Here is a 26954-nt window from a genome sequence, read left to right as displayed (position 1 = left end):
TGAGAAGTACGCTGGTGCGATTTTGATTGGAATTGCATTGAATGTGTAGAGTGCTTTAGGTAGTAATGACCATGCAATGTATTTCTATGAGATGTTGTAATGAAGCCGATTTATTATTTCTGTCATTTAATTTATTCTTTGTTTTTCACTCAAAAAATTCCGTCCTATGGAATATGTTTACTTTAACTGCAGTAACTGCAATAGTAGGTGAATCAATGCTAAGGGCAAGCAGGCACGTATTTGTAGAATATTCTGCGACTATAAAAAATTTGCATCAGACAAGCAATAAATTCTAAGTTTGATCAAAAGATGGTACACTATTGTTGTCATTTCCATGAATGTAAAGTAAAAACACCGTCTTACAAAATTCCAAGGTAAGGAAATACTCTATACACATAAAGAGAAAAGATGTTTCTCCCCCAAATAATCTCTCAGGAAATAGGTAGTATATTTGCTAATAAACATCTCTCATATTATGGGTGCTTTCTCTCTACTAATTTTGAACAGCAAAGTACAATTTGGAGAAGACACATTATCCTGTAATTATCTCAATCAGTGCTAATTTGGAAGGTCATTTGTTGACTAGAGAGTTTTGCTGTTTGCTTAATTGGAGTAGGAGAAGAAACTGAATGTAAAGCAAGGATTCCTTGAGGTAGTATTACCATCCAACTGCAAGCTATCATAAAAAGCCTTTAAACATAACCTTAAAACGCAACATAGTAAGAGACTTTGTTGTAGAGATGATAATTTTATACGTATTGAACAAATGAAAGAAAAAGTGTAATGCATTTGGAAATTTATGGCTTGAGATACAATTTCTCATAAGAAGATAATACATAAAATCAAAAAGCACCATATCTTCTACACATTGAACAAGAGTGAAAATAACGTGCTCTGGGGTTAGAGACCCCAAAACTGGTCACAGCGATGCTGAAACATACTGATATCAAAGTTGTATGCAACAATTTTGAATAAAAAAGCTTATCTTGCAAGTTTACTTGAGAGAGAGAGAGAAAGAGGAGAGAGAAAACCTGCACTGACAATAAGGAGTACGGGGCTCAATCTCACAAACCAGGAGCTCGTGACCTGAGCCAAAACCAAAAGTCAGGTACTTAACCAACTGAGCCACCAGGTGATCCCAAAGCACTATTTCTTAATACATTATTTTATATGCTTTGTGATTTGAATATGTAATTAGAAATTTATAAAAGCATTTTATTTACATCTATATTCCTAAAAATTATACATACATACCAACACAGATGTTGGCCAATTCTTTGGAAACATGGGGTAGATTCCCCCATAGTGGACTGGGTAATTCATACCAAATTTTTGGTGAAAACAACCTTTGTGATGATCCCTGATAAAGGGAAAACAAGGCAAGCCTAATGATCACCTCATTGTGCATGAAGGCTATTCTAGACATCAGTACAGAAAGGGAAAATTCAAACAAAAACTGGCTGTTAGTTTAGAACAGTTGAGGGAGGTCAAAATTTGTGTGCCAGAGTAGCAGAAAAGAAAACACTCCACTGAGAAAGAACTAGGAATCTGTAGGAGTCCTGCTAAGTCTTCACCTGAATACTAACCTGTACATGTGTAAGGCCAAACACAACTCTGGGCAAAAAACAACTATTGGGGAAAGAACAAATAAATGGGAACAGTAAGCAAAACAGTCCCCCAGAGCTCATTCAGGGATGATAAGTACTCATATTTCGACCAACAAAATGTAAAATCATCTGAATACACAGGACATTCAAGAGAGACCTAAATATTCAGATCCATCTTAAACTATGCAAGTCAGAAGAGAATGGAAAAATCTTTAAAATGCTGAAAGACAAACAATAAAACAATGGGGGGAAAAACCCTGTTGACTTAGAATTCTATACAAAGAGAAAATATCTTTGAAAAATGAAAGCACAGCATAGGGTGCCCAGATGGCTCAGTTGGTGGAGCATGCGACTCTTGATCTTGGTGTCCTGAGTTTGAGTACCACACTGGGCACAGAGTTTACACTAAGAGAAGTGGGGGGGGGGGAGGGAGGGGAAGAGAGAGGGAGCCAGGGGGACTAACCAAGTACTGACAGGGTTGGAACTTTCAGCCCCACTCCCTGATCTCTGGATAGGGGAGAGGTGCTGGAGATTGAGTCAATCACTAATGACCAATGATTCAATCCATTATGCCTTCATAATGAAGACTCCTCCCAAACCCCTAAAAAATGGCTCAGAGGGCTTCTGAGTTAGTGCCCATAAAGGGCATGTGGGAAGGTGATGCACCTGGAGAGGTCATCCATGACCTCTCCATATACCTTGCTCCATGTATCTCTTTCATCTGATTATTCATGAGTTGTATCCATTTATAATAAACTGGCAATCTAGTAAGTAAACTGTTTTCCTGAGTTCTAGGTGTCATTCTAGCAAATTATCAAACCCAAGGAAGGAATCCTGGGAGTCTGAAACTTAAAGTTGGTTGGTCAGAGTATTAGAAGCCTGAACCTGCAACTGGCTTCAGAAGAGTGAGGCAGTCGGGGCACTTGGGTGACTCAGCTGGTTAAGCATCTGACTTCAGCTCAGGTCATGATCTCATGGTTCATGAGTTTGAGCTCCATATCAGGCTCCATGCTGACAGCTCAGAGCCTGGAGCCTGCTTTGGATTCTGTGTCTCCCTCTCTCTCCCTCCACCTCCCCCTCCTTTCATGCTCTATCTCTGTCTCTGTCTCTCTCAAAAATAAACATTAAAAATTTTTTTAAAAAGGGGCTCCTGGGTGGCTGAGTCAGTTGAGCATCTGACTTCGGCTCAGGTCATGATCTCAGCACTTGCTAGTTTGAGCCCCACACTGGGCACTATGCTGACAGCTCAGAGCCCGGAGCCTGCTTCAGATTCTGTGTCTCCGTCTCTCTTTGCCCCTCTCCAACTTGCACTCTGTACCTATCTCTCCAGAATAAATAAAAACATTTAAAAATTTTTTTAATTAAAAAAAAAAAGAAGTGGGAGGCAGTCAGTCTTGTAGGACTGAGTTCTTAACCTGTGGAATCTGACACTGACTTCTGATAAATAGTGTCAGAATTGACTTGAATTATAGGACAATTATATAGCCAGCATCAAAGAACTGGTCAGAATGGGGTAAAAAACCTACACAGCTGGTGTCAGAAATATTGAGGGTAGAGAAAAAATAGAGTTTTTCTTGTAAACATACTGGAAAATACCTGCTCTACTCAAAAGCATCAAGGGCATAAAAACAAGGAAAGATTGAGAACCTAAAGGGCAAAAAGACACAGAAACATGATAGCAAAAGACAATGTGGTATTCTGGATTGGATCCTGAAACAGTAAAAAGCTGGTGAAATCCAAAAGTCTGGAGTTTAGTTAACAGCAGGGTACCAATGTTAGTTTCTTAATTTTGACAAAAGTGCAGAATGCAAGTAATGTTGCATTAATGACAAATAAATGAATATACAGGAATTCTCTGTATTTTCTTCTCAACCTTCTATAAGTCTAAAGCTATACCGACATAAAGTTTATTAAAATAAAAAAGGATTAAGTGAGCTAGTGATTTTAAGGAAAGCAATTCAAAGTAATTATTGCGTACAATAAAAGTCAACTTTTCAGGTGAAACTGAAATTTTGCAAAACCTATAAATGCCACCATCTGCTTGACAGTTTCCAATAAAATTTTCAGATGAAATCAGTGATGGTATTACTGTAATTTAAAAAAATTGTATAATAAAATGTCACAACACTGAAATGATCTTCAATATGGTACGCCAGTATCTTCTAAATGATCAATGTGTGATATTACAAAACCACATAGGGGTTAGCAGCGGGGCACCTGGGTGGTTCAGTCAGTTAAGCGTCTGACTTCAGCTCAGGTCATGATCTCACGGTTCGTGGGTTAGAGCCCTGCATTCAGCTCTGTGCTGACAGCCAGCTCAGAGCCTGGAGCCTGCTTCAGATTCTGTCTCTCTCTCTCTGACCCTTCCCTGCTCATGCTGCCTCTCTCTCTCTCTCAGAAATAAATAAAACATTAAAAAAAAAAAACCCACATATGGGTAAAAACATATATTCAAAGTGCAAGAGATACCAATGGATTTTAATATAACAGAGTTATAAAGTTTCAGGTTGCACAATATAACTTAACTTTAAGAAACTACCACTTGATGAGTTTGTACCAAAGAATATCCAAAACTATCTGAAAAGGCTATTAAAAATGCTCCTCCCTTTACAGTTTGTTAAAAAGAAAACCACAGGCCCAAATGGAGTCACTTAGGCCATTCAGAGGCTTGACCTAACCTGACTTCCGTTTCAACCTGCCCCAGAAATGTAGTCTAAATTGGTCAGTCAGGAATTTCTGGTCAGCACCAATGAGGTAATCCATCACATGGTACTCACCATCCCCCTAAATGAAAAAGTAATCTGCTTGATAAGACCCCTTAAGGGGGTCTTCCCTAAAGAAAGGCAAACATGGCCAAAACAATCCTTTCTTTTCTTTTGCTAGTAACTTTTGACCCACTCTCCTTCCCATAAAAACCTTCCATTTTTATACAACTCCTCAGAGCTCCCCTCTACTTGATGAATGGGATGCTACTCAATTTATAAATCACTTAAATAAAGCCAATTAGATAGGCTGAATTTTGTTTTTTAATACTGTCTCAGTATCTGTTGGAGGCCAATTTCTTTACACATGTAATCTAAAATAACATAGAGCAAGGAATTGAAAGCAAGAGTAGAGATGACAACTCAGCCTTCTTTTATTAAACCAGACTTTAAAGAAATATGAAAAAAAAACATAAAACAATGCCACTCTTTCCACTAGTTTTTTTTTAACATACTTGCAAAATAGAATTAACCTAAATGTTACTTGTGTTGCCATGTATTGACTTTATTATCATTACTTTAAATGAATAAATACTTCAACATTTCAGTTTTAATTTTGGGCATAGTAAGAACTGATAATCACCTGAAGCAAAAAGTTTTTGAGGTCTCTAATAACTACAAATCCAAAGGAGTTGTGAAATTAAAACATTTTAGAAGTGTTTGTCAAGTCAATCACTGAAAATCTAAAACAAAGGTATATGTAATAAACTAATAATGGAAAGAAAATGGAGTACTAAATACTCAATCCAAAAGAAGGCAGGAAAAAAGAAAAAAAGGAACAAAGACCACATGGGACAATTTGAAAAGAAATAGCAACATGTCAAATTTAAAGAAGAGTCACATCACCATAACAACATTAAATGACACTCATTTATAAAAAGCACATCTTATCAGACAGAATACAAAAGGTTTAAATATATGTCATATAAGAAACCCACTTTAAATATAAAGATCAATAAAAAGGAAAAAGATAGAAAAACAAACATTATGCAAATAGAAAGTAAGCTGCAGTGGCCAAGGTCGGACAAAAACTTAGTATGTTTTTTCATCAAGAAGACAAAAACAAAGCTTCAAAACACATGAAGCAAAAGAAGAAACAGAGAAGGATATTATGACAGAGATTTTATTACTTCTCACTCAGTAATTCATAGGATAGAAAGTCAGCAAAATTATATAGGACTCAACACTATCTTCTAAGATGACCTGACATTTATAGAACATTCCTCAACATCTGCAGAATACACAATCTTTTCATGTGCACAAGGAATACTCACTATGACAAGCTATGTTTGGAGCACAAAACAAATTGGAAAGAACTGTAATTGCATAATGTGTATTTTATGACCATAATGACATTAAATTAAAAATCTTACAGAAACTTTTCTGTCAAATTCTGAAATATTTCAAAATTAAACCAACATACTACTAAATAATCATTAGTAAAAGAAATAACAAAGAAAAAGAGAAAACATTTAAATGGAATGAAAAATAAAAATAATAAAACTTGTGGAATATGGCTAAAGCACGGCTAGAGAGAAATTTATAGTTTAATATACTTACATTAAAAGGATGAAAGCCCTAAAATCAATGACCCACCTTAAAAAAACTAGAAAAGGAGAATAAACTAAAGAGCAAAGAAGTAAATAACGGAGAACAGAAATAAATGAAATAAAAAACAGAAAGAATAAGAAAAAAATCAGTGAAACTAAAGGTATTTATTTTATTTTTTTTATTTTAGAGACAGTAGGCATGAACAAGAAGCAGGGAAGAAGGTCAGAGGGAGAGAGAGGGAATCTAAAGTAGACTCCACACTCAGTGTGTAGCCCATTGAGGGGGGGCTTGACCCCATGACCCTGAGATCCTGACCTGAGCTGAAATCAAGAGTTGACACTCAGGGCTTCTGGATGGCTCAGTCAGTTAAGCGTCTGACTTCAGCTCAGATCATGATCTTCCAGTTCGTGAATTCAAGCCCTGCGTTGAGCTCCGTGCTGATAGCTCAGAGTCTGGAGCCTGTCTCGGATTCTGTGTCTCCTCTCTCTGCTCCTCTACCACTTGCATTCTGTCTCTCAAAACTGAATAAACGTTAAAAAAAAAAAAAAAAGAGTCGACACTCAACCAAGTGAGTTACCCAGGTGCCTCTTTACTGATTTTTTTAAAATAAGGAACTTTATTTTAAAAGTGTCTCTCTGCCTTTCCTCGCTCATGCTCTCTTACTTCCTCTCTCTCTCAAAATAAATAAATATACATTAAAAAAAAATCAGGGGCGCCTGGGTGGCTCAGTTGGTTGAGTGTCTGACTTTGGCTCAGGTTATGATCTCGCGATTCGTGGGTTCGAGCCCTGTATCAGGCTCTGTGCTGAATGTTTGCTCAGAGCCTGAAGCCGGCTTCGGTTTCTGTGTCTCCTTCTCTCTCTGCCCCTCCTCCCCTCATACTCTGTCTCACTCTGTCTCTAAAAAATAAATAAATGAAAAAAAAAATCAGTGCAATTAGAGCACCTGGATGGGTCAGTCAGTTAAGCATCCAACTCTCAGTTTCAGCTTAGATCATGATCTAAGTGAGCTCAAACCCTACATCAAGCTCTGCGTTGGCAGTGTGGAGCTTCCTTGGGATTCTCTCTCCTTCTCTGTCTCTCCCCACCTTGCACTGTCTCTGTCTCAAAATAAATAAACTTAAAAAAAAAATCCATGCAATTGATAAACTTCTGGTAAAACCAGTCAAGAAGAAAGAGAAGACACAAACTGAAAATCAGAAATGTAACAGAGATAATCTCTATTCATATTCAGATTACATATTCTAGACATTAAAAGGATGAGGATATAATACATAAACAATTTTATCTACCAAATCCAACAATCTCTTGAAAGACATGCTACCACAACTGACAGAAAAAGAAAAATTTCATGGCCCTATATCAATTAAAATTTATACACACACACACACAGTTTATTTATTTTGAGAGACAGTGCACATGCGTGCGTGAGCAGCAGAGGGACAGAGAAAGAGGGAGAGAGAATCCCAGTGAGCTCTGTCAGCACAAACCCTGCCCAAAATGGGGCTCATTCTCATGAACCGTGAGATCATGACCTGAGCCGAAATCAAGAGCTGGTCACTTAACCAACAGAGGCACCCAGGTGCCCCTATAAATTTGCATGTTAAAATTTATTCAACAACAACAGTAAGTCTTCATGTTTGGTTTATGTCAGTGGCTCTCAACTAGGGTCAACTTTGGCCCCCAGCAAACAACTAGCAACATTTAGAAACACTTCTGGTTGCCACCACTTCAGGTGGGGGTGGTGGAGAGTGGCTACTGGCATTTAGTGGGGAGAGGCCTAGAATGCTGGTAAATAGCCTATATTGCGAGGAAAGTCTCCACAACAACAATTACAAGGCCTAAGGAAACAACCTCCTTGAATTCAGCCGCAGCAATTTCTTACTCAACACATCACCAAAGGCAAGCAAAAATGAACTATTGGGACCTCATCAAGATAAAAACCTTCTGCACGGCAAAGGAAACAATCAACAAAACTAATAGGCAACTGACAGAATGGGAAAAGATAGTTGTAAATGACATATCAGATAAAGTTTTGTTGTTAAGATCAAGAACAAGAAAAGGATGTCCCCTCCCACCATTGCTTGTCAACATTATACAGGAAGTCCTAGCTGCAGTAAGGCAAGAAAAGGAAAAAGGTATACTGATTGGGAAGGAATAAAAACTGTCTTTGCTTGCAGATGCCATAATCATCATTATAGAAAATCTGAAAGAACAGACATTGCCTAGAACTAACAAGAGATTATAGCAAGGTTGCAGGATACAGAGAAAGTCAATTGTTTCCCTACATTCTAGCAATAAATAAATGGAATTTAAAAATCAAAACACATTAGTATCCAAGAGAATTAAATACTTAGGGATAAATCTAATAAAATATGTACAAGGTGTACATGGTGAAAATTACAAAACTTGATGAAAGATATCAAAGAAGAACTAAATAAACGGGAAGATACACCACGTTTATAGTTAGGAAGAGTCAGTATGTCAAGCGGTCAGTTCTTCCTGAATTTATGTATTCAACACAATCCCACTCAAAATCCTGGCAAGTTATTTTGTGGATATTAACAAAGTGACTTCGAAGTTTATATGTAGAGGCAAAAGACCCAGAATTACAAGCTCATTACTGAAGAAGAATACAATTGGAAGACTGATATTACCTGCCTTCAAGACTTACAATAAAGCTAAAATAATCAAGATAGTGTGGTATTGACAAAAGAGGAGACAGATCAATGGGACAGAAGAAACAGTCTAGAAATAGACCCAAAAAAATAGTCGACTGATCTTTGATAAAGGAGCAAAGGCATCACAATTGAACAAAACAGTATTGTTAACAGTGAATAACTGGATTTCCATATGCAAAAAACGAATCTTGACACAGACTTTACACTATTCACAAAAATTAACTCGACATAAACATAAAACAAAGAGTTATAAAATTCCTAGAAGACAGGAGAAAACGTAAATGACGTTAGTCATGGTGATGATTTTATCTTGCTATAATACCAAAAGCACAATCTGTGAAAGAAATCACTGAGAAGCAAAGCTTTATTAAAATGAAAATCTTCTGCTCTGTGAAAGATGATGTAAGAGAAAGAGAAGATAAGCCACAAACTGGCAGTAAATACTTGCAAAAGATACATCTGATAAAGAACTGTATATTTAGACAAATATACAAAAAGTCTTAAAATTTGTCTACTGAGTTTTGTTGTTATAAAATAAACCAAAATAAAAAATGGCAAAAGAGACACCTCACTAAAGAAGATATACAGATAACAAGTAAACATAAGAAAAGATGTTCATCTCATGTTACTAGACAACTGCAAGTTAAAATAACAAGAAGATACCACTACATACCTACTAGAATGGTCAAAATCCAAAACACCAAATACCAAATGCTGGTGAAAATGTGGAGCAACAAGAACTTTCATTCATTGCTGATGGGAAAACAAAATGGTATAACCACTTTGGAAGACAGTTTGGCTGTTACTACAAAACTAAACATAACTCTTACCATATGATCCAGCAATTGGAATCCTTGGCATTTACCCAAATGAAATGAAAACCTATACCCATTAAAAAAAAAAAAAAAAAAAAAAAAAAAAAACAAAAAACACTGCCTGTGGATGTTTATAGCAGCTTTATTCATTATGGCCAAAACTTAGAAGCAACCCAAATGTCCTTCAGTAAGTAAAGGAACTATGTATGGTTCATCCAGACAATAGATAAATGAACTACAGTACATGCACACAACTGTTATTTAGCACTAAAAAGAAATGAGCCATTGAGCCATGAAAAGACATGAAGGAAACTAAAATGCTTATTGCTAAGTCACAGAAGCCAAACTGAAAAGGCTGCATACTGAATGATTCCTACCATACAACACTCTGGAAAGGGAAAATCTATGGAGACAATAAAAAGATAATTGGTTGCCAGGGGTTAGGGGTGCTGGTTAGAATGAATAGGCAGAGCAGAGAGGATTTAGGGCAGTGAAATTATTCCATATGCTCTTATAGCATCATTATACTTTTGTCAAAACCCATAGAACATACAACACCAAGAATACACCCTAATGTAAACTATAACTTTGGGTGATTATGATGGGTCAGCGTAGAGTCACTGAATGTAACAAACGTACCACATTGTGGTACAGGCTGTCAAGAGAGGGAGAGGTTGTACATGTGTCCAGACAGGAGGTATACAGAAACTCTCTGTACTTTCTGATCAATTTTGCTATGAATCCAACACTACTCAAAATAATAGTTTATCAATTTAAGAAATATACATGCAAGCCGAATCTGGCAACACACCAAATGGGTTAACAACTGTGACTAACTGGGAGTTTATCCCAAGAATGAGAAGTTGGTTTAACAATCAAAAAACTTTTTCAACTTACTAAAAAATGTCCAAAACATACTATATTGGAGCTTTGCCTCATCTTGATGGATGAAAAACCTAGATAGATAGTGCCATCAGGTACTTGAGAGACATAAATTCAAATCTCTCCAGGATGACATCACCTTAGCCTTCAATTTGTTTCTTTTCTTTTTTTTTTTTTTCTTCAATTTGTTTCTTATGTATGATGTTTCAAATATTATATCCAGTGCCCAAGCAAAGGTAACTAGGCACACACAGAAATGAAATAGCCTCAACAAAAACTAGCAGAAATGATTTTCAATGTAAACAGACCTACAGAAATTCCAGATACTGGAATTATCAGACATAGGCTATGAAACAACTATTCTTACTATGTTTAAGGAGATAAAGGCCAAGCTTGAAATTTCAGCAAGGAACTGTAAACTGTAGAAAGTGATATGGCAGATTTGAAAAGGAACCAACCAGAAACACAAGAAATGAAAAACACAAATCTAACATTAGGAACTCAATGTATGGGGCTATCTTCTTAGCACATTCCCTAGGTAATCCATTGTATTTAGGAATCAGAATCACAGACTATTAAAATAAATCTTAAAGCCCTTTTTTGCCAACCCACTCTTTCCTAATTTAGCTTCTATAATGCCTTCGGAATTACTTTCCTCATATGTAAATTTTATGTCTCAGTACCTTATTTAAAAGTATTTTGGATAAAACACAACTCTCGAATTTTGTAGCTAATGACCTTTCACAATCTATCCTATATCCTGAATATATTAGCCTATTAACTAAACAAACCTGTGCATTCATTCCTGCTTGCTCATTCAACTTTCTCTTTCTGGAATGGGTTTCCCCATCTTGTCTACCTACTACACTTCAGAACACAACTCAGAGGTCAACTCTGAGCAGAATTAATTATTCTTTCATATGTACTTTCCATACTTTGTTCACAACTCTACTACAGCACTCAACATCATTAAAACTATATGGGGAGTTTTGCCTCCCCCCACAGTTATACTGGAATAATTCAAAGGCTAGGACTCATATTTATTTCTATCCAAAGAACCTAAACCACACCTATTGTATTATATACAATGTAAGTCAAATTAATTATGTATGTATTGAAATAAAAGCCAGACAATCTTAAAGAATCTAGAATCAGTTCAAGAGTTTTGTTTTTCAATTTCTGCTAGAGAAAATGCTTACAGTTTGCTAACATGAGGTCACATGGTGAGCTGGCAGCAGAATGCTATTCTGCCACACTCTGATGCCTTGGGCTCTGCAGCTAGAGGGATCTACCAGAAAGGTGTACGAGGATGGGAATGTGAGAAAAGATCAGACTATGAGTTCAAAGGGGGGGCGGGGGGGAGGGGCAGGAGTCTGAATAGCTTCTTAAAGAAGTAAAATACTGGAACTGGGGAGAAGAAATAATAAAATAGGAGCTTCTCTTCCAAAGACAACATGAAAACTAAAATAGCCTGACGCATAAACTGACTTGACTTTGGGAGTTTCAGCAGACAGTGAGAACATTGCTCTTAAAGTAGTTAATTTTAAAACTGCATCAATAAATAAACCCTCATATTTCTATATGCGGTGAACAGTTTATAGATAGCGGAAATAATGTTTTAGAAATGGAAGTAACTCCCCCATGTGGACATTGCTACATGTGCACCCAAGATAAAAAGACTCACACAACTCGATCCAAGAGCTAGGGAAATGATCATGCTTGGAGTAAAGAGGATAAAGGCATCATTATGATGCCTTTACTGATTCTAAATTTTATTCCAGAATCTGTGAATTAGCAGAATTAAAATCTATCCCATAACTCAAGCTTAAATGAAACCTTGGGGCAATACATTTCTCTGCCCTTTGGCATGCAGGAATGCCTTAGTAAACTTTATTTTGGTAAAGTTATTAGCACAATTTTGTCTTAGTCTAATTTGATGCCTAACATACAATTCTGACATAAAGACAGAATGAATATAACTTTTAATATAACTTTGATATTCAAACTATATTTATGGAATCAAATAACAGGTAGTCAGTATTTACAGACTATAACCCCTTCCCAAATCTCTTTCTCTGATAATACAAAAAAATTTTCCCCAAATTCTACCCTTTTCAATTTGTGAGAACTTACTGCTTTTATTCCTTTAGTTTTAACTAACGTAAGCTTCTCTCTTAAGGTTTATGATGCTTTTCTCCTCTCCAAGAAGTACAGGCTGAGCTGTTATAAATTCCTCTCTCAATTTTCAGACCATACAAATTAGCTTTTATGAAATCAATTTACTGACACATAAGAAAGACCTAATAATTTATCATTAACTATAAAATAAAGAACATATGCGGCTGGAAAAGTAGTTATTCACTACCTTCTCAAGGTGACATTTCATTAGGTCAATAAAGGTGAAAATAAAACACACAAGAGTGTAACAATTTTAAGGACTTTTCAAAAATAAACTCTGCACACAGTCCAGCTCCTCTATAATTTAACCACAAAGGAGATAGGTACTTTTTGAACTACTCAAATTATACACCAAAGGTATTTATCTTTAAGCATAGTTAAAGCCAACAAATTGTTTTCAAATATTCTAATACTGTACACACCAATAAAGTTATTAACCAGAATATTAGCTCTAATACTCTCATGGTGTTATATATTTAAGTACTGTTCACAAAGCACACAAATTCTAGTCCTTTCCATAATGTTATTGTTCCTGCAGTAAAATATTTCAAAGGTAAAGGCTGAACTGAGGACAGTGACCTATTCTTTTAAATGTTTAGATGCTCAGTTAAGAAATCAGTTAGTGTCTTACAACTCTTTTCCCTGACCTGTCAAAAGTTATATAAAAGTGATTCAACCACCCAACTAAAACTTCACTCAGAAAAAGATATGAGTGATGAAAAAACTGGAATAATCACCTAACCACTACAATCATACTTTCTCATTTAACATGCCAATCTAAAAGTGTCTAGCAAAAAAAGGTCACTTTCTACTAAAAGACTGTCAGTTTGACATAAATAGGATATATTCAATCCACTATGCAACCATGTTACAATTAAACATAACATGGCTCATTTGTAATCATTCTTCCTTGCAGTTTGGAGGTCATAAGACAAGCTATGTAGCTACATTCCAAATTTGGCCTATTAATTTAGAAAAACCAAAAACTTAGGTCAATTGAATTACAATATTACTGAAATACTATTTATAATTAATAGATGCAATTTTTAACATGGCTCACCAACTGGTTCAAAAGGCCACAAGCAGCAATTTCATACCTACAAGAGAACACATGTGATAATCCTCATAAAATAATATTATGAATATTCATGTGATCTGGGAACTGATGCAAGTTAAATGCCAAACTTGGGTCAGTCTGTCTCTGCCATTATCCTAAAATGATTTTTATATTGCTTTATGTTAACATGAAAAGCACTAAAACTGATCAGACTTTTAATAAATTTACTGTAAGAATAAAATTTTTAAAAATACTTAATATACAAATATCTTTCACTTATGAACTTCATGTATCTCTGAAAAGCTGTAAGTGTAAAACATAAAGTTAAATGAGGCAAAAAAATTATATAGTGACATTCTATTTTTGAAATGAGTTATAAAAAATATATAACACCATATATGTAAAAATACACATAAAAATAATTATATGTGCTTCTACACACAAAAAAATGAATTTTAAAAGTCCTAAAAATGTGAAGGGAAAAGTGAAATGAAACATATCTTCCTATATCTTATATTTTATAAAGACTGTAATCTTGTGTAATTAATTATTAAGGAAGAAAAAAGTTTGTAAATCAAACCTTTACTTCTTTTATATAGTTTCTTTATAATCTTATAGATGTCTTTCTACCAGAAAAAAAATCCTGGCCCAATAACATTCATACTTAAGAATACAGCAACTCTCCTCTGAATATCAGCTTTAAAAAATTACTATCCTATAAAATACTACTACTATTTTAATCTCCCAATAAATCTTACTATTTTGCCACTTTCAAAATGTAAGTAAGGAATCCTTAAAAAGCCCAAAACAATGTATTTTTCCTTTGAACTTTCAGCACTGACTCACTTTTTCAGGCACTTTTACACTGCAGTTACTAGCTACCTTCATTTTCTACAGCCTCAATAGCATAAGGCCCTACCTTAAAACATGAAAGATGTGTCCTAACATTCTTCATGGATTTACCAATAATATCTTCATTTTTGATTTCTGGCTCCAAACATATGACATCCATTCAAAAGGAGTACATGATAAAGGATCCCAAATATACTTTTATATTCATGTTTTACAAAGTTTAAAAGTCACCGCTGTGAAACATGTTTTCAAGCAGGAACAGAGACACAAAGTTATAAATGTACTATTACCAATAAAAGAAAATCATGCCCACCTTGAAAACAAGTGCAGGGAAGAGGACAGTAAACTCAGACAAACAGGGAGTAAAGGACACAGAAATAGAGAAAGAGAAAGCCAAAAGGGAGAGGCAGAAACAGGTTCCCTCACATGGGGAGACACATATTTTGAGGGTGGAAAAGGATCAGAAGAACAAAGATTTCACTATCTGTTATACCTCCCAGAAAACAACCAACCATGAAAAAGGTACCAAAATACACACTAGTATCTACTCATCGCTGGAAAGCTCAAAAATTAAAAGGAGCAGCTACCCTCTGTAAAAAGCCAGACAAAAGACTAGAGAGGAGAGCAACTGCATTTCAACTCTACTCCCTCTCCTCTTCCCATATGAAAAGTTGTTCTTTTCCTGACCACTCATCAAATTTTCACACAGTATATATGAAAAAGAGAGAATATGAAGCCTTAGCTAATTATCCCACCAGTAATTTAGAGACCTATCGCAGAATGTTTGTTTACATAAGATACAAAAATATGCCCATGCATATTTAAGGTAAACTACCATAAAGTCAAAATACAAACCTTCAATAGCAAGACCACTGTTTTGCCTCTAGAGGGCGAACTTGGTCTGGAAAACTCCAGACAACAGAAGTTATTCAGACTTGACAAAAAGTTAACATTTAAGATGTCGAGATAGCAAAGATTCCCAAACTTTTTTGGTTAACAGTACTCTTAGTGTACCATTAATTTCTTCACAGCTCCCCCTAAACTAATAGAAATACTCAATCATTCTATTTAATAAGTAGTTATGTCCAACAATTTAATAAAGATTTATGTCTGAACACTGTAGCCATTTGAAAAAATACACATAAATCGAAGGAGAAAAGGATTTTATTCTTAAATAACCACAACTATTTACTAATGGGAATGTATGCTGGTTGTGTACCGTATAATTTTACAAACTTTGAACTCAGATTGGACATGATCATGCTCATTTCCTGTTGAACAATGATTTTTGCACAGTATCTGGTTTTCATCACAGCAATCTTAGAAAACCCAGATTCACCAAGATATGAGGCCATGTCGAAATTATGTACAGTTTCAAGCTAATAGTCTGCACTGTATCCAACAGATGTGGAGTTATCACGGAGTCAGCCACAGTTCCGCAGTGCAGAGCTGCAGGATTTGAGGTGCCTGGGCTCACAGCTTGGAAAACACAAACTACAGTTCAAGTCCCAGCAGCTATATAAACTAGTCAATATTTTAATTGTAAATAAAATTAACTGTAACAAATGTCTATAATCATCTCAAAATTTTCTTATATTACTTCGGAAACAAATTTTTCTTTAAGCAATAAAAGGAACACTATTAAATCCTTAATGGAAGATATTTTTTCCAATTTGAATATTGGTTATTGCCTTAATGGAATAATTTTTATACCTACTGGTTGTGTTGAATCTGAAAAACTATAACTAGGAAGGAGAGAAATAGGAAATGTATTACATACCTATCTCCTGAGCAACAACTTTTTGGAACTTAAAAATGCCTGCAACTGATCCAGTCTCACTGCTGTCCAGCTTCAGTGATCTCCTAGTACTAATGGAGCACAAGTTCAGGAGACAAATAAGGTCTGAAATTCTTAGGCTTTATGCCCAGTGCAGAGCCCAACACCAGGGTTGAATTTACCACCCTGAGATCAAGGCCTGAGCCTGAGATCAAGAGTTGGATGCTTAACCCAGGAGCTTCAGATGTGAAATTCTTAAGAACTTCAGAATATGGATATTAATACAGACATTTGAAGAACTGGCTCCTAAATTACTAGAAACAGATTTATCTCACCCATTTATCTCACACAAAGTCCTTGGTTTGGGTAGAACACCAGAAAAGTGACCCAAGACGTAGTTCAACCTCAAAATCTACTGTTTTTGCTTTCTATGGTTTTATCAATTGACATCTCCCTAGATCCATAAAATTTGTGCCACTGGCAAACACTACCACGTCAGTTAGAAGTCAGAGTATGTGGTAAGAGCGCTTAGCTAAAGAGAAAAACAAAACAAAAAACCAAAAAGTTACCCAAGGAATAACTAGGAAAAAACCCCTAATGTTCTATTAAAGAATTTTCACAACCATAAAACATAACTGAAAATATGTGCATGTTTTGTAAAAAGATTTACTGTTACTATAAATATCCAATAGTCCTCAAATTTTATATGTAGAAAAATATGGATGAAAGTGTAATATGATTAATTATCAAGAAAAAGCTAAGACAAACTACATGGCTCTATTAGTACTTACCTGTTGAATGATTTTGGAAGTTTTCTGAAGATTCTCTCTAGGAGGGACTTTACCAAATAATTTCCAACCAGGAGCACTATGGACAACTGATTTGAGTTCCTTTGTCCTTTTTGGAAAAAGGTTTCTGAAACACAGAAAAAGTTACATGAATTGTGTTTTTTGTAACCAGGGTACTACTTATTAATTTTTTATTTAGTTTTTTAATATTTATGAGAGACAGAGAGAGACAGACAGAGAAAGAAAGAGAGGCAGGGGCTGAGGAAGAGGGAGACACAAAATCCAAAGCAAGCTCCAGGCTCTGAGTTGTCAGCAGAAAACCCAACGCAGGGCTCAAACTCCCTGAAAGGGAGATCATGACCTGAGCCAAAGTCCAACGCTTAACCGAGTGAGCCACCCAGGCACCCCTTAATAATTACTTTAATGTGTGTTTATTCCTAAGACAAATACAAAATACTTTTAAATGAAATTTTTTTTACGATTTTCTATTTTAAAAAAATTTTTAAATTTCTTTTTGAGAGAGAGAGAGAGCGAGCGAGCAAGCAAGCTAATAGGGGAGGGGCAGAGAGAGAGGGAGACACAGAATCCAAAGCAGGCTTGCGGCTCTGAGCTGTCAGCACAAAGCCCAATGTGGGGCTTGAATTCACGAAATGTGAGATCATGACCTGACCCAAAGTCTAATGCTCAACTGAATGAGCCACCCAGGCACCCCAAAGATTTTTTGTCAGTAATCTCTACATCCAATGCAGGGCTCATACTCACAACCCTGAGATCAAGAGTTGCATACTCCACTGACTGAGCCAGCAGGCGCCCCTAAACGAAATTACCATAAAGCCTTGGATTGTAAGCAACTTGTTCTGCGAGTGTCCCACAAGGCAAGAAAACATTTCCAATAAATTTTGACTTGATAAATAAGCAATGTCTTGCAATACAAGTAGTACGTGACATCGAATGTCACATGATCACAACTGAGCCAATGGTTCTTGCAATTTGCTTTGATATACAAGTGCTTTGGATTATAATTATGTTTCCAGAATGAAATATGCTCGCAAACCAAGGTTTTACTGTATTTTTACTTCTACTAATGACGATTAGACTAATAAGTTGAATTAAGAATACCTGATTTATAGAGAAATATTAGAAAGATCATAAACAAAAATACTAGATAAACAAACTGGGAACTGTAGAAAATGACAACTGTCAATAAAATGTAAACATCTGCTTTGGATCAACTACAAAGTATACTAGAATTGACTATAGTTGTACTTAAGAATAAAAGCCAAGAAATTGAGAACAAAGAGTGAAAAAGAACCTGTAAACAGATTCTTTTGGGAAAATACTACTTATTTTCAGTAACAATTTGTTATTGTTTGCAATAAAAGGGCATCTAACTGAGGGAGGTGACTCTCAGTTGCTATAATACAGGTTTATATATATTGTTTTCCTATGGCAGGTATGTACAAGAAAGCTTACTGCCAATCAACATACAGCCAAGAAAGAAAGTATATCTCTCACTGAAAGGCTGCACAAGGATCAAGGATTTTATCTATTTATCTTCAGGTACTCACCAACCAAATAAATTATCTTTTGTACATGTAAGCAGGATTGATATCTAAAATATGTATTCATCAATAAAGCATGACCAGAGCAGCCTCAGAAAGGTCTGACGAATCCTTTTTATAAGTTGTAATAAAAATCATCATTATGGGGGCGCCTGGGTGGCTTAGTCGGTTAAGCGTCCGACTTTCGCTTAGGTCATGATCTCGCGGTTCGTGGGTTCGAGCCCCACGTCGGGCTCTGTGCTGACTGCCAGCTCAGACCCTGGAGCCAGTTTCGGAGTCTGTGTCTCCCTCTCTCTCTGACCCTCCCCTGCTCACGCTGTCTCTCTCTCTCTCTCCTAGAAATAAATAAAAAAATATTTTAAAAAATTATCATTATGAAAATTTTTAATTTATATATAGTTACAGTTACATATTCTCTGAAGTCCTAAATAACTTGGTTTATGTACATTCAAAGTATCATGTTATTAAAAGTACAATATTGTGATAAGGAGTTAAGTTTTTAAAGCATAATGTTAACGCTATTCTTCAAGTTTGGAAAGGTAAAAATGAGCTTCTACAAAATAATGTGGGCTAATCCATAATAAATTAAAGAGACACTCTCATTTTCTTGGGTGTGCAATGGAGGTGAACTGATGAAAATGTAGAGTAATTTCCACTTAGGATACTCTAGAAGTTTCATCTCAGGGACCATATACAGTGACTCAATTTTCTATTTAAGAAGATCTAGGTTGGAGGGTTGCCTGGGTGGCTCAGTCAGTTAAACATCTGACTTTGGCTCAGGTCACCTCATGGTTTGTGGGTTTGAGCCCCATATCAGGCTCCATGCTGACAGTGTGCAGCCTGCTCAGGATTCTCTATCTCCTCCTCTACTTCTGCCCCTCCCCGACTCATGCTTTTATTTTTCTCTCACTCTCAAAAATAAACTTAAAAAAAAAAATAAGATTTAGGTTGGAGATTTTTAATAATGATTATACTGAGGACTGGTATATTTGTAACATACAATTTCAAGCCTCAAAGAATGGCCTATTAATTTAAATATTTGACATCTCGTGTGTAGTAACAGACAGAATTTCTATGAGCATTTCTCCTACAAATGAATGTGAAACTGTTAAGTGTTCTTGATAGAGGGCACTGAAGATGCTGCGTGAGAAAGAGGCTCTCTCATGGTTTCCAGCTGCTGCAGAGTGGGTCAGTGGTATGGCTGTAAGGACATCTGGTAGAACTCTGCTCAGTCACATGCCCAGAACATGTAGACCTTCAGCAAAATTGCAGCATCGACAAACTCAGCCTGGATATGGCTTTCCTGCAACCCTCTTAATATGGAAACTAGCACCCAAAAGGCTTTCTGGGGGCAATGATATACCAATTCCCTTGGTAAGCTCCATACAACTCACCTGTACTCCCTGGCCAGTTCTCACCAAGCCATGCTATGCTCCCCCTACCAGCCCTTATGTGGTCTACCTACACTCCAAAGGTTTCCCATATAGCCATGCTAAAGAACAGGAGAAAATCTCTGTTACCATGGTTTAAGCAAAAAATTACAAATATGTAATATTTGACATATTACAAAATATGACAAAACCATTATCCATAAAATAAAAACAGGGGCATCTGGGTGGTTTAGTCATTCAACTCTTGATTTCTGGCTCAGCTCATGATTTCATGCTTTGTGAGATCAAGCCACACATCTGCGCTGTCAGCACAGAACCTGCCTGGGATTCTGTCTCCCTCTCTCTCTGCCCCTCCCCTGCTCATGCTCTCCCTCTCTCTCAAAATAAACAAACATTTAAAAAAATTAATTGGGGCCTTAATCAAATTTGAAACAAATTTAAATCAGATTTGCACTTCAAAAGCATCACTGTTGCAAAATGGAGGAAGGGGAAGACCTAGAGGTCAGTACCTCCCCAAAGTGAAAACTGAGCTAGAAAGAGCAATTGTAATCAACTACTTCAGAACTTTATCAAACACTTGTAATAAACAGGGAAGTACGTGAAGGAAGAGGGTGCTGATCCTTCCTAAGTGAACCATCTTCTCTCAATTTCTCAGGCCCTCCCTCCCACAGCAGTGGGGATTAGGAGCCCATGATTCTGAAGTGACTGACTGGTATCAGGAGGAATAGTTGGGATCATGGCCTTCTAAAATTTGGGGTTATGAATTTTGGCTGGACTGACAGTGCCCTGAGGAACCAGGGCACTGAGGAACCTGTTATCAGTTTCAATCACCTTGCAGTAGCTTTTACTACTGGAACATTAAAAAGATTAAACTCTTTGTCCCTGTTTTTGAGCCAGATATTTTTTTTTAATTTTTTTAATGTTTTATTTATTTCTAGGAGAGAGAGAGAGACAGCGTGAGCAGGGGAGGGTCAGAGAGAGAGGGAGTGACAGACCAAAACAGGCTCCAGGCTCTGAGCTGGCAGTCAGCACAGAGCCCGACGTGGGGCTCGAACCCACGAACCCCGAGATCATGACCTAAGCAAAAGTCAGACGGTTAACCGACTAAGCCACCCAGGTGCCCCTTGAGCCAGATATTTAAGGAATACATCTTTGTTGGGCTACCAACTGACTGTAGACATAATAAGAACAAAAGTTTGTGACCGCACGGATTATATACTTGGCAAAATAGTTTGAAAGTATCATACCTGGATGACTCTAGCAACATCAGCAATCATTAAAGAGTAACAGATTTTTAGAATTATAGTGATCAGAATGACCAGCTCTCAACAAAAAAATTACAATACACACAAAGAGCCATTCATAGGAAAGAGAGTATTTGATAACAAACAACCTGAAGGAAGCCCAGAAAGTGGAAATACTACTCAAAGATGTTAAATTAACTGTCTTAAATATACCCAATACACTACAGGAAACCAGAGAAAAGAAATGGGGGTGGGGGTGGGGAATGTATGAACAAAATAACATTAATAAGGAAAAAGTATTATTAAAAAAGAACCAAATTCTGGAGCTGAAAACTTGCATATGCATAACTAAAATGAAAAATTTCATAGTGGAGTTCAACATCAGATTATGGCAAGCAGAAGAAAGAATGAGAAGATAAGACAATTGAAATGATCCAGTGTTGGAGTGCTTGGGTGGCTTAGTCAGTTAAGCATTTAACTCTTGGCTTCAGCTCAGGTTGTGATCTTATGGTTAATGGGATTGAGCCTTGCATCTGGCTCCAGACTGACAGCATGGAGCCTGCTTGGGATTCTTTCTCTCCCTCTCTCTGCCCTTCCCCTGCCCATGTGCTCTCTCTTTCTCTCTCAAAAGTAATAAACTTAAAAAAAAAAAAAAAAAAAAAAGACAAGTACTTGGATGGCTCAGTCCATGATCTCATGGTTCTTGAGTTTGAGCCCTGCCTCGGGTGAGCTCAAGNGGAGGAAAAATTGACATGTTAAGGTAACATTCATGCACAGTAGCTGATATTGAACTCGGGTATGAATCAAACCATTTAGACACAGATTCCTTGTTTGAATACACAGGTAATTATTGCAAAAGCGGCTTATGAAAGTACAATGTTCATGAAGGGTTTACAAGTCTTTGCTTGATCCTATGTCTCCAGTATAGAAAGTCTGACAGTTTCTGTCTTTTCTATTAAATAGACACCATTTAGCCAAGTAAATGTGTCACATGTCCACAGTAAGACCAGTTGGTAAAATCCCGTCTGAAGTTTCAGGAAAACAGAAACACCAATTTTAGTCATCTCTTTCCTAAATGCCATCAACAACACCTAGGACATTGTAGGTATTTAATCATCATTTAATGAATTGAATTATTGCACATATTGTGTTTTTTAAAAAAGCATTATTCGTAATATATATATATATGTACATGTAATCTCTGCCTTCAGATTCTTATAACCACATTATGATCACAAAATATACATTCCTGTATATTACAAACAAAAGGACAACTGAGAAATGTGAAAATAAGGACTAGCAGGGCCTGGGTGGCTCAGCCAGTTAAGCATCCAAGGCTCAGGTCATGATCTTACAGTTTGCGAGTTTGAGCCCCACATGGGGCTCTGTCTGTGCTGTCAGCATGGGGCCCACTTCTGATCACCTGTCCCCTTCTCTCTGTCACTCTCCGACTCACATGCTCTCACTCTCTCTCTCTTTCAAAAGTAAACATTAAAAATTTTTAAAAATTTAAGAGAAGAGCCCTCCTCCATCCATCAGTTCTCAGTTTTTGTCAGCATTCAAGAGTCTCTCATGGTTTGCCTCTCTCCCTTTCCCCCACCATTTCCGCCCTTCTTCTCCCCCTTGTTCCTCCGTCAAGTTCCCCCTAATCCTCCTATACGTGCAAACATATGATATTTGTCCTTCTCTGCCTGTAGCAACCAAAAATTCTATATGTGGCAAATCTATCTTTCAAGAATGAAAGAGAGATGAAGGCACTTTCAGATGAACGAAAGTTGAAGGAGCTCATTACCAAAAGACCTGAACTATAAGAAATGCAAAAGGGATTGCATTTCTTCAGGTTGAAGTGAAAAGTAGCTAGAGAACAACTTGAAGCTATAAGAGGAAATACAGAATATTAGTAAAATTAGCTACATAGGTAAACGTCAAAGCCGATACTATCGTATTTTTTCTTTATAACACTAATTTTTTTTCCTATGTAATTCAAAAGGCAAATGTATAAAACAGTATTTGTAAATTTATGTTAATGGACATACAATGTAAACATGTAATTTCTGACAATGACAATATAAAGGAGGAGGGACAGAGATGTAGTAGCAGTGTGTCTGTATATTAATCAAATGAATTTGATATCATTGAAAATAGGTTGTTATAAATTTAAAATGTTATCTGTAATCCCTAAAGTTACCACTAAGGGCTTAAAAATATACAGAAGAGGAAAAAAGGAAATCAAAATAGCCCACTACAAAATTTCAACTAAATGCCGAAAAGGGGTAATGGAGGAATTGATTAATAAAAACCATAAAAAACACAGTGAAAATAGCTAAATGGCAGAAGTAAATCCTTCCTCAACAATTATTTTAAATGTAAGTCAATTAAACCCTCCAGAAGAGAGAGATTGGCAGATTGAATTAAAAACTATCCATATGTGCCACAGAGACATTTATCTATTTATTTATTTATTTTTAATAGTTTATTGTCAAGTTGGTTTCCATATAACACCCAGTGCTCATCCCCCCAAGTGCCCTCCTCCATGTCCATCACCCCCCTCTCCCTCCCTGCACCCCCATCAGTCCTCAGTTTGTTCTCAGCATTCAAAAGTCTCTCATGGTTTGCCTCTCTCCCCCTGCCCCACTATTTCCCCCCTTCTTCTCCCCCTTGTTCCTCCGTTAAGTTCCTCCTAATCCTCCTATACGTGCAAACATATGGTATCTGTCCTTCTCTGCCTGACTTATTTCGCTCAGCTCAAGGTCCATCCATGTTGCTACACATGGCCAGATTTCATTGTTTCTCATTGCCATGTAGTATTCCATGGTATAGATAAACCACATCTTCTTGCTCCACTCATCCGTTGATGGACACTTAGGCTCTTTCCATGTTTTGGCTATTGTTGAGAGTGCTGCTATGAACACTGGGGTACAAGTGATCCTATGCATCAGCACTCCTGTATCCCTTGGGTAAATTCCCAGCAGTGCTATTGATGGATCTTGTATTGGGAGTTCTATTGTTAGTTTCCTGAGGAACCTCCACACTGTTTTCCAGAAGGGCTGTACCAGTTTACATTCCCACCAAAAGTGTAGGACGGTGCCCATTTCTCCACATCCTCGCCAGCATCTAGAGTCCTCTGATTTGCTCATTTTAGCCACTCTGATTGGCGTGAGGTGGTATCTCAGTATGGTTTTGATTTGTATTTCCCTGATGAGGAGGGATGCTGAGCATCGTTTCATGTGTCTGCTGGCCATCTGTCCTCTTTGAAGAGGTGTCTGTTCATATCTTCTACCCATTTCTTCACTGGATTGTTTGTTTTTCGGGTGTGGAATTTGGTGAGTTCCTTATAGATTTTGGCTACTGGCCCTTTATCTGATATGTCATTTGCAACGATATTTTCCCATTCCGTTGGCTATTAGTTTTGTTGATTGTTTTCTTTACTGTGCAGAAGCTTTTAATCTTGATGAGGTCCCAATAGTTCATTTTTGCTCTTGATTCCCTTGCCTTTGGGGATGTGTCAAGTAAGAAATTACTGCAGTGGAGGTCAAGGAGGTTGTTTCCTCTTTTCTCCTCTAGGGTTTTGATGGTTTCCTGTCTCACGTTCAGGTCCTTTATCCATTTTCAGTTTATTTTTGTGCATGGTGTGAGAAGATGATCTAGTTTCATTCTTCTGCATGTTGCTGTCCAATTCTCCCAGCACCATCTGTTAAAGAGGCTGTCTTTTTTCCATTGGATACTCTTTTTGGCTTTGTCAAAGATCAGTTGGCTGTATACTTTTGGGTCCACTTCTGAGTTCTCAATTCTATTCCATTGGTCTATGTGTCTGTTTTTGTGCCAATACCATACTGTCTTGATGATGACAGCTTTGTAGTAGAGGCTAAAGTCTGGGATGGTGATGCTTCCCACTTTGGTTTTCTTCTTCAATATTACTTTGGCTATTCGGGGTCTTTTGTGGTTCCATGCAAATTTTAGGTTAGTTTGTTCTAGTCTGGAAGAATGCTGATGTAATTTTAATTGGGATTGCATTGAATGTGTAGATTGCTTTGGGTAGTAATGATATTTTAACTATATTTATTCTTCCAATCCATGAGCATGGAATGTTTTTCCATTTCTTTGTGTCTTCTTCAATTTCCTTCATAAGTTTTCTATAGTTTTCATCATACAGATCTCACATCTTTGGTTAGGTTTATTCCAAGGTATGCTAATGGTTTTTTGTGTAATTGTGAATGGGATCAGTTTCTTGATGTCTCTTTCTGTTGCTTCATGTTGGTGTATAAAAACGCAGCTGATTTCTGTACATTGACTTTGTATCCTGCAACTTTGCTGAATTCATGGATCAGCTCTAGTAGGCTTGTGGTGGAGTCTGTCGGGTTTTCTATGTAGAGTATCATGTCGTCTGTGAAAAGTGAAAGTTTGACTTCTTCTTTGCCAATTCTGATGCCTTTGATTTCCTTTTGTTGTCTGATGGCTGATGCTAGGACTTCCAGCACTATGTTAAACAACACTGGTGAGAGTGGACATCCCTGTCGTGCTCCTGATCTCAGGGGGAAAGCTCTCAGTTTTTGCCCGTTGAGGATGATATTAGCTGAGGGCTTCTCATATATGGCTTTTATTTTGTTTAGGTAAGTTCCTTCTATCCCGACTTTCTGGAGGGTCTTTATTAAGAAGGGATGCTGTATTTTGTCAAATGCTTTTTCTGCATCTATCGACAGGATCATATGGTTTTTATCTATTCTTTTGTTGATGTGATGTATCACATTGATTGATCTGCAAATATTGAACCAGTCCTGTAACCCAGGAATGATCCCACTTGATCTTGGTGGATAATTCTTTCTATGTGCTGTTGGATTCGATTTGCAAGTATCTTGTTGAGGATTTTTGAGATGCAGCAAAATTTTTCAAGGGAAGGTAATCTAGGATCTCTTTGCCAATAATTGAGAACATTTCTCAAAATGGACAGAATTATGCAAAAATATAATTATCAAAACAGACTTGGAAGAAACAAAATACCAATGGTCTCAAATTCACTTGAAAAACTGAAATGCAAGTTAAAATTTCTCCCTCCAAGAATCAGACATGTAAGTTTTCATACGAAAGTTCTACCAAATTTTCAAGATAGAGATTGCACCAATATTGTATAAACTACTTTAGAGAATGGGAGAGAGAAAAATCCTTAATCATGTAGGTAAAGCCAATATGAACTCAGTAACAAAACCAGGCAAGAACAGCTGAAGAGAGTAAAATAACAGACCAATCTAACTCATGAACATAGAAGAAAAATCCTAAATATTAGCAAACTAAGGGGCATCTCAGTGGCTCAGACAGTTGAGCATCTAGCTCTTGACTTTGGCTCAGATCATGAGATCAAGACCTGCAGAGCTGGCCAGCCTGTCAGTGCAGAGCCTGCTAGTGATTCTCGGAGACAGAGAATCTCTCTGCCTCCTCCTCATTCACAGGCTCTCTTATCAATCAATCAATATTTTAAAACAATGCTGAGGGGGTGCCTGGGTGGCTCAGTCAGTCAGTTAAGCGTCTGACTTCGGATCAGGTCATGATCTCATAGTTTGTGGGTTCGAGTCCCGTGTCAGGCTCTGTGCTGACAGCTAGCTCAGAGCCTGGAGCTTGTTTCAGAGCTTGTCTCTGACCCTCCCCTGCTCATGCTGTCTCTCTCTCTCAGAAATAAATAAAACATTAAAAAAATAAAATAAAACAATGCTGACTTTTTTTTATTTTATTTTATTTTTTTAAATTTTTTAATGTTTTTTATTTATTTCTAGGAGAGAGAGAGACAGTGTGAGCAGGGGAGGGTCAGAGAGAGAGG

The 26954-nt window shown here is 36.9% G+C and overlaps 1 protein-coding gene across 1 annotated transcript in view; it reads right to left on the bottom strand.

Annotated features, from left to right (window-relative positions):
* Positions 1-26954, bottom strand: part of TBC1D12 (TBC1 domain family member 12) — a 102650-nt gene that overhangs the window by 43325 nt on the left and 32371 nt on the right. Inside the window, exon 2 of the mRNA XM_039230214.1 lies at positions 16952-17075. Within this exon, the coding sequence (XP_039086145.1) occupies positions 16952-17075 (124 nt within the window). The remainder of the gene's footprint in view (positions 1-16951; positions 17076-26954) is intronic.

Source organism: Hyaena hyaena, unplaced genomic scaffold (assembly GCF_003009895.1).
Source record: "Hyaena hyaena isolate Hyena2069 unplaced genomic scaffold, ASM300989v1 scaffold_44, whole genome shotgun sequence".
In the NCBI taxonomy this organism is placed as follows: Eukaryota; Metazoa; Chordata; class Mammalia; order Carnivora; family Hyaenidae; genus Hyaena; species Hyaena hyaena.
The sequence above is the reverse complement of the archived record's forward strand: the minus strand, read 5'-3'. Positions and strand labels throughout refer to the sequence as shown.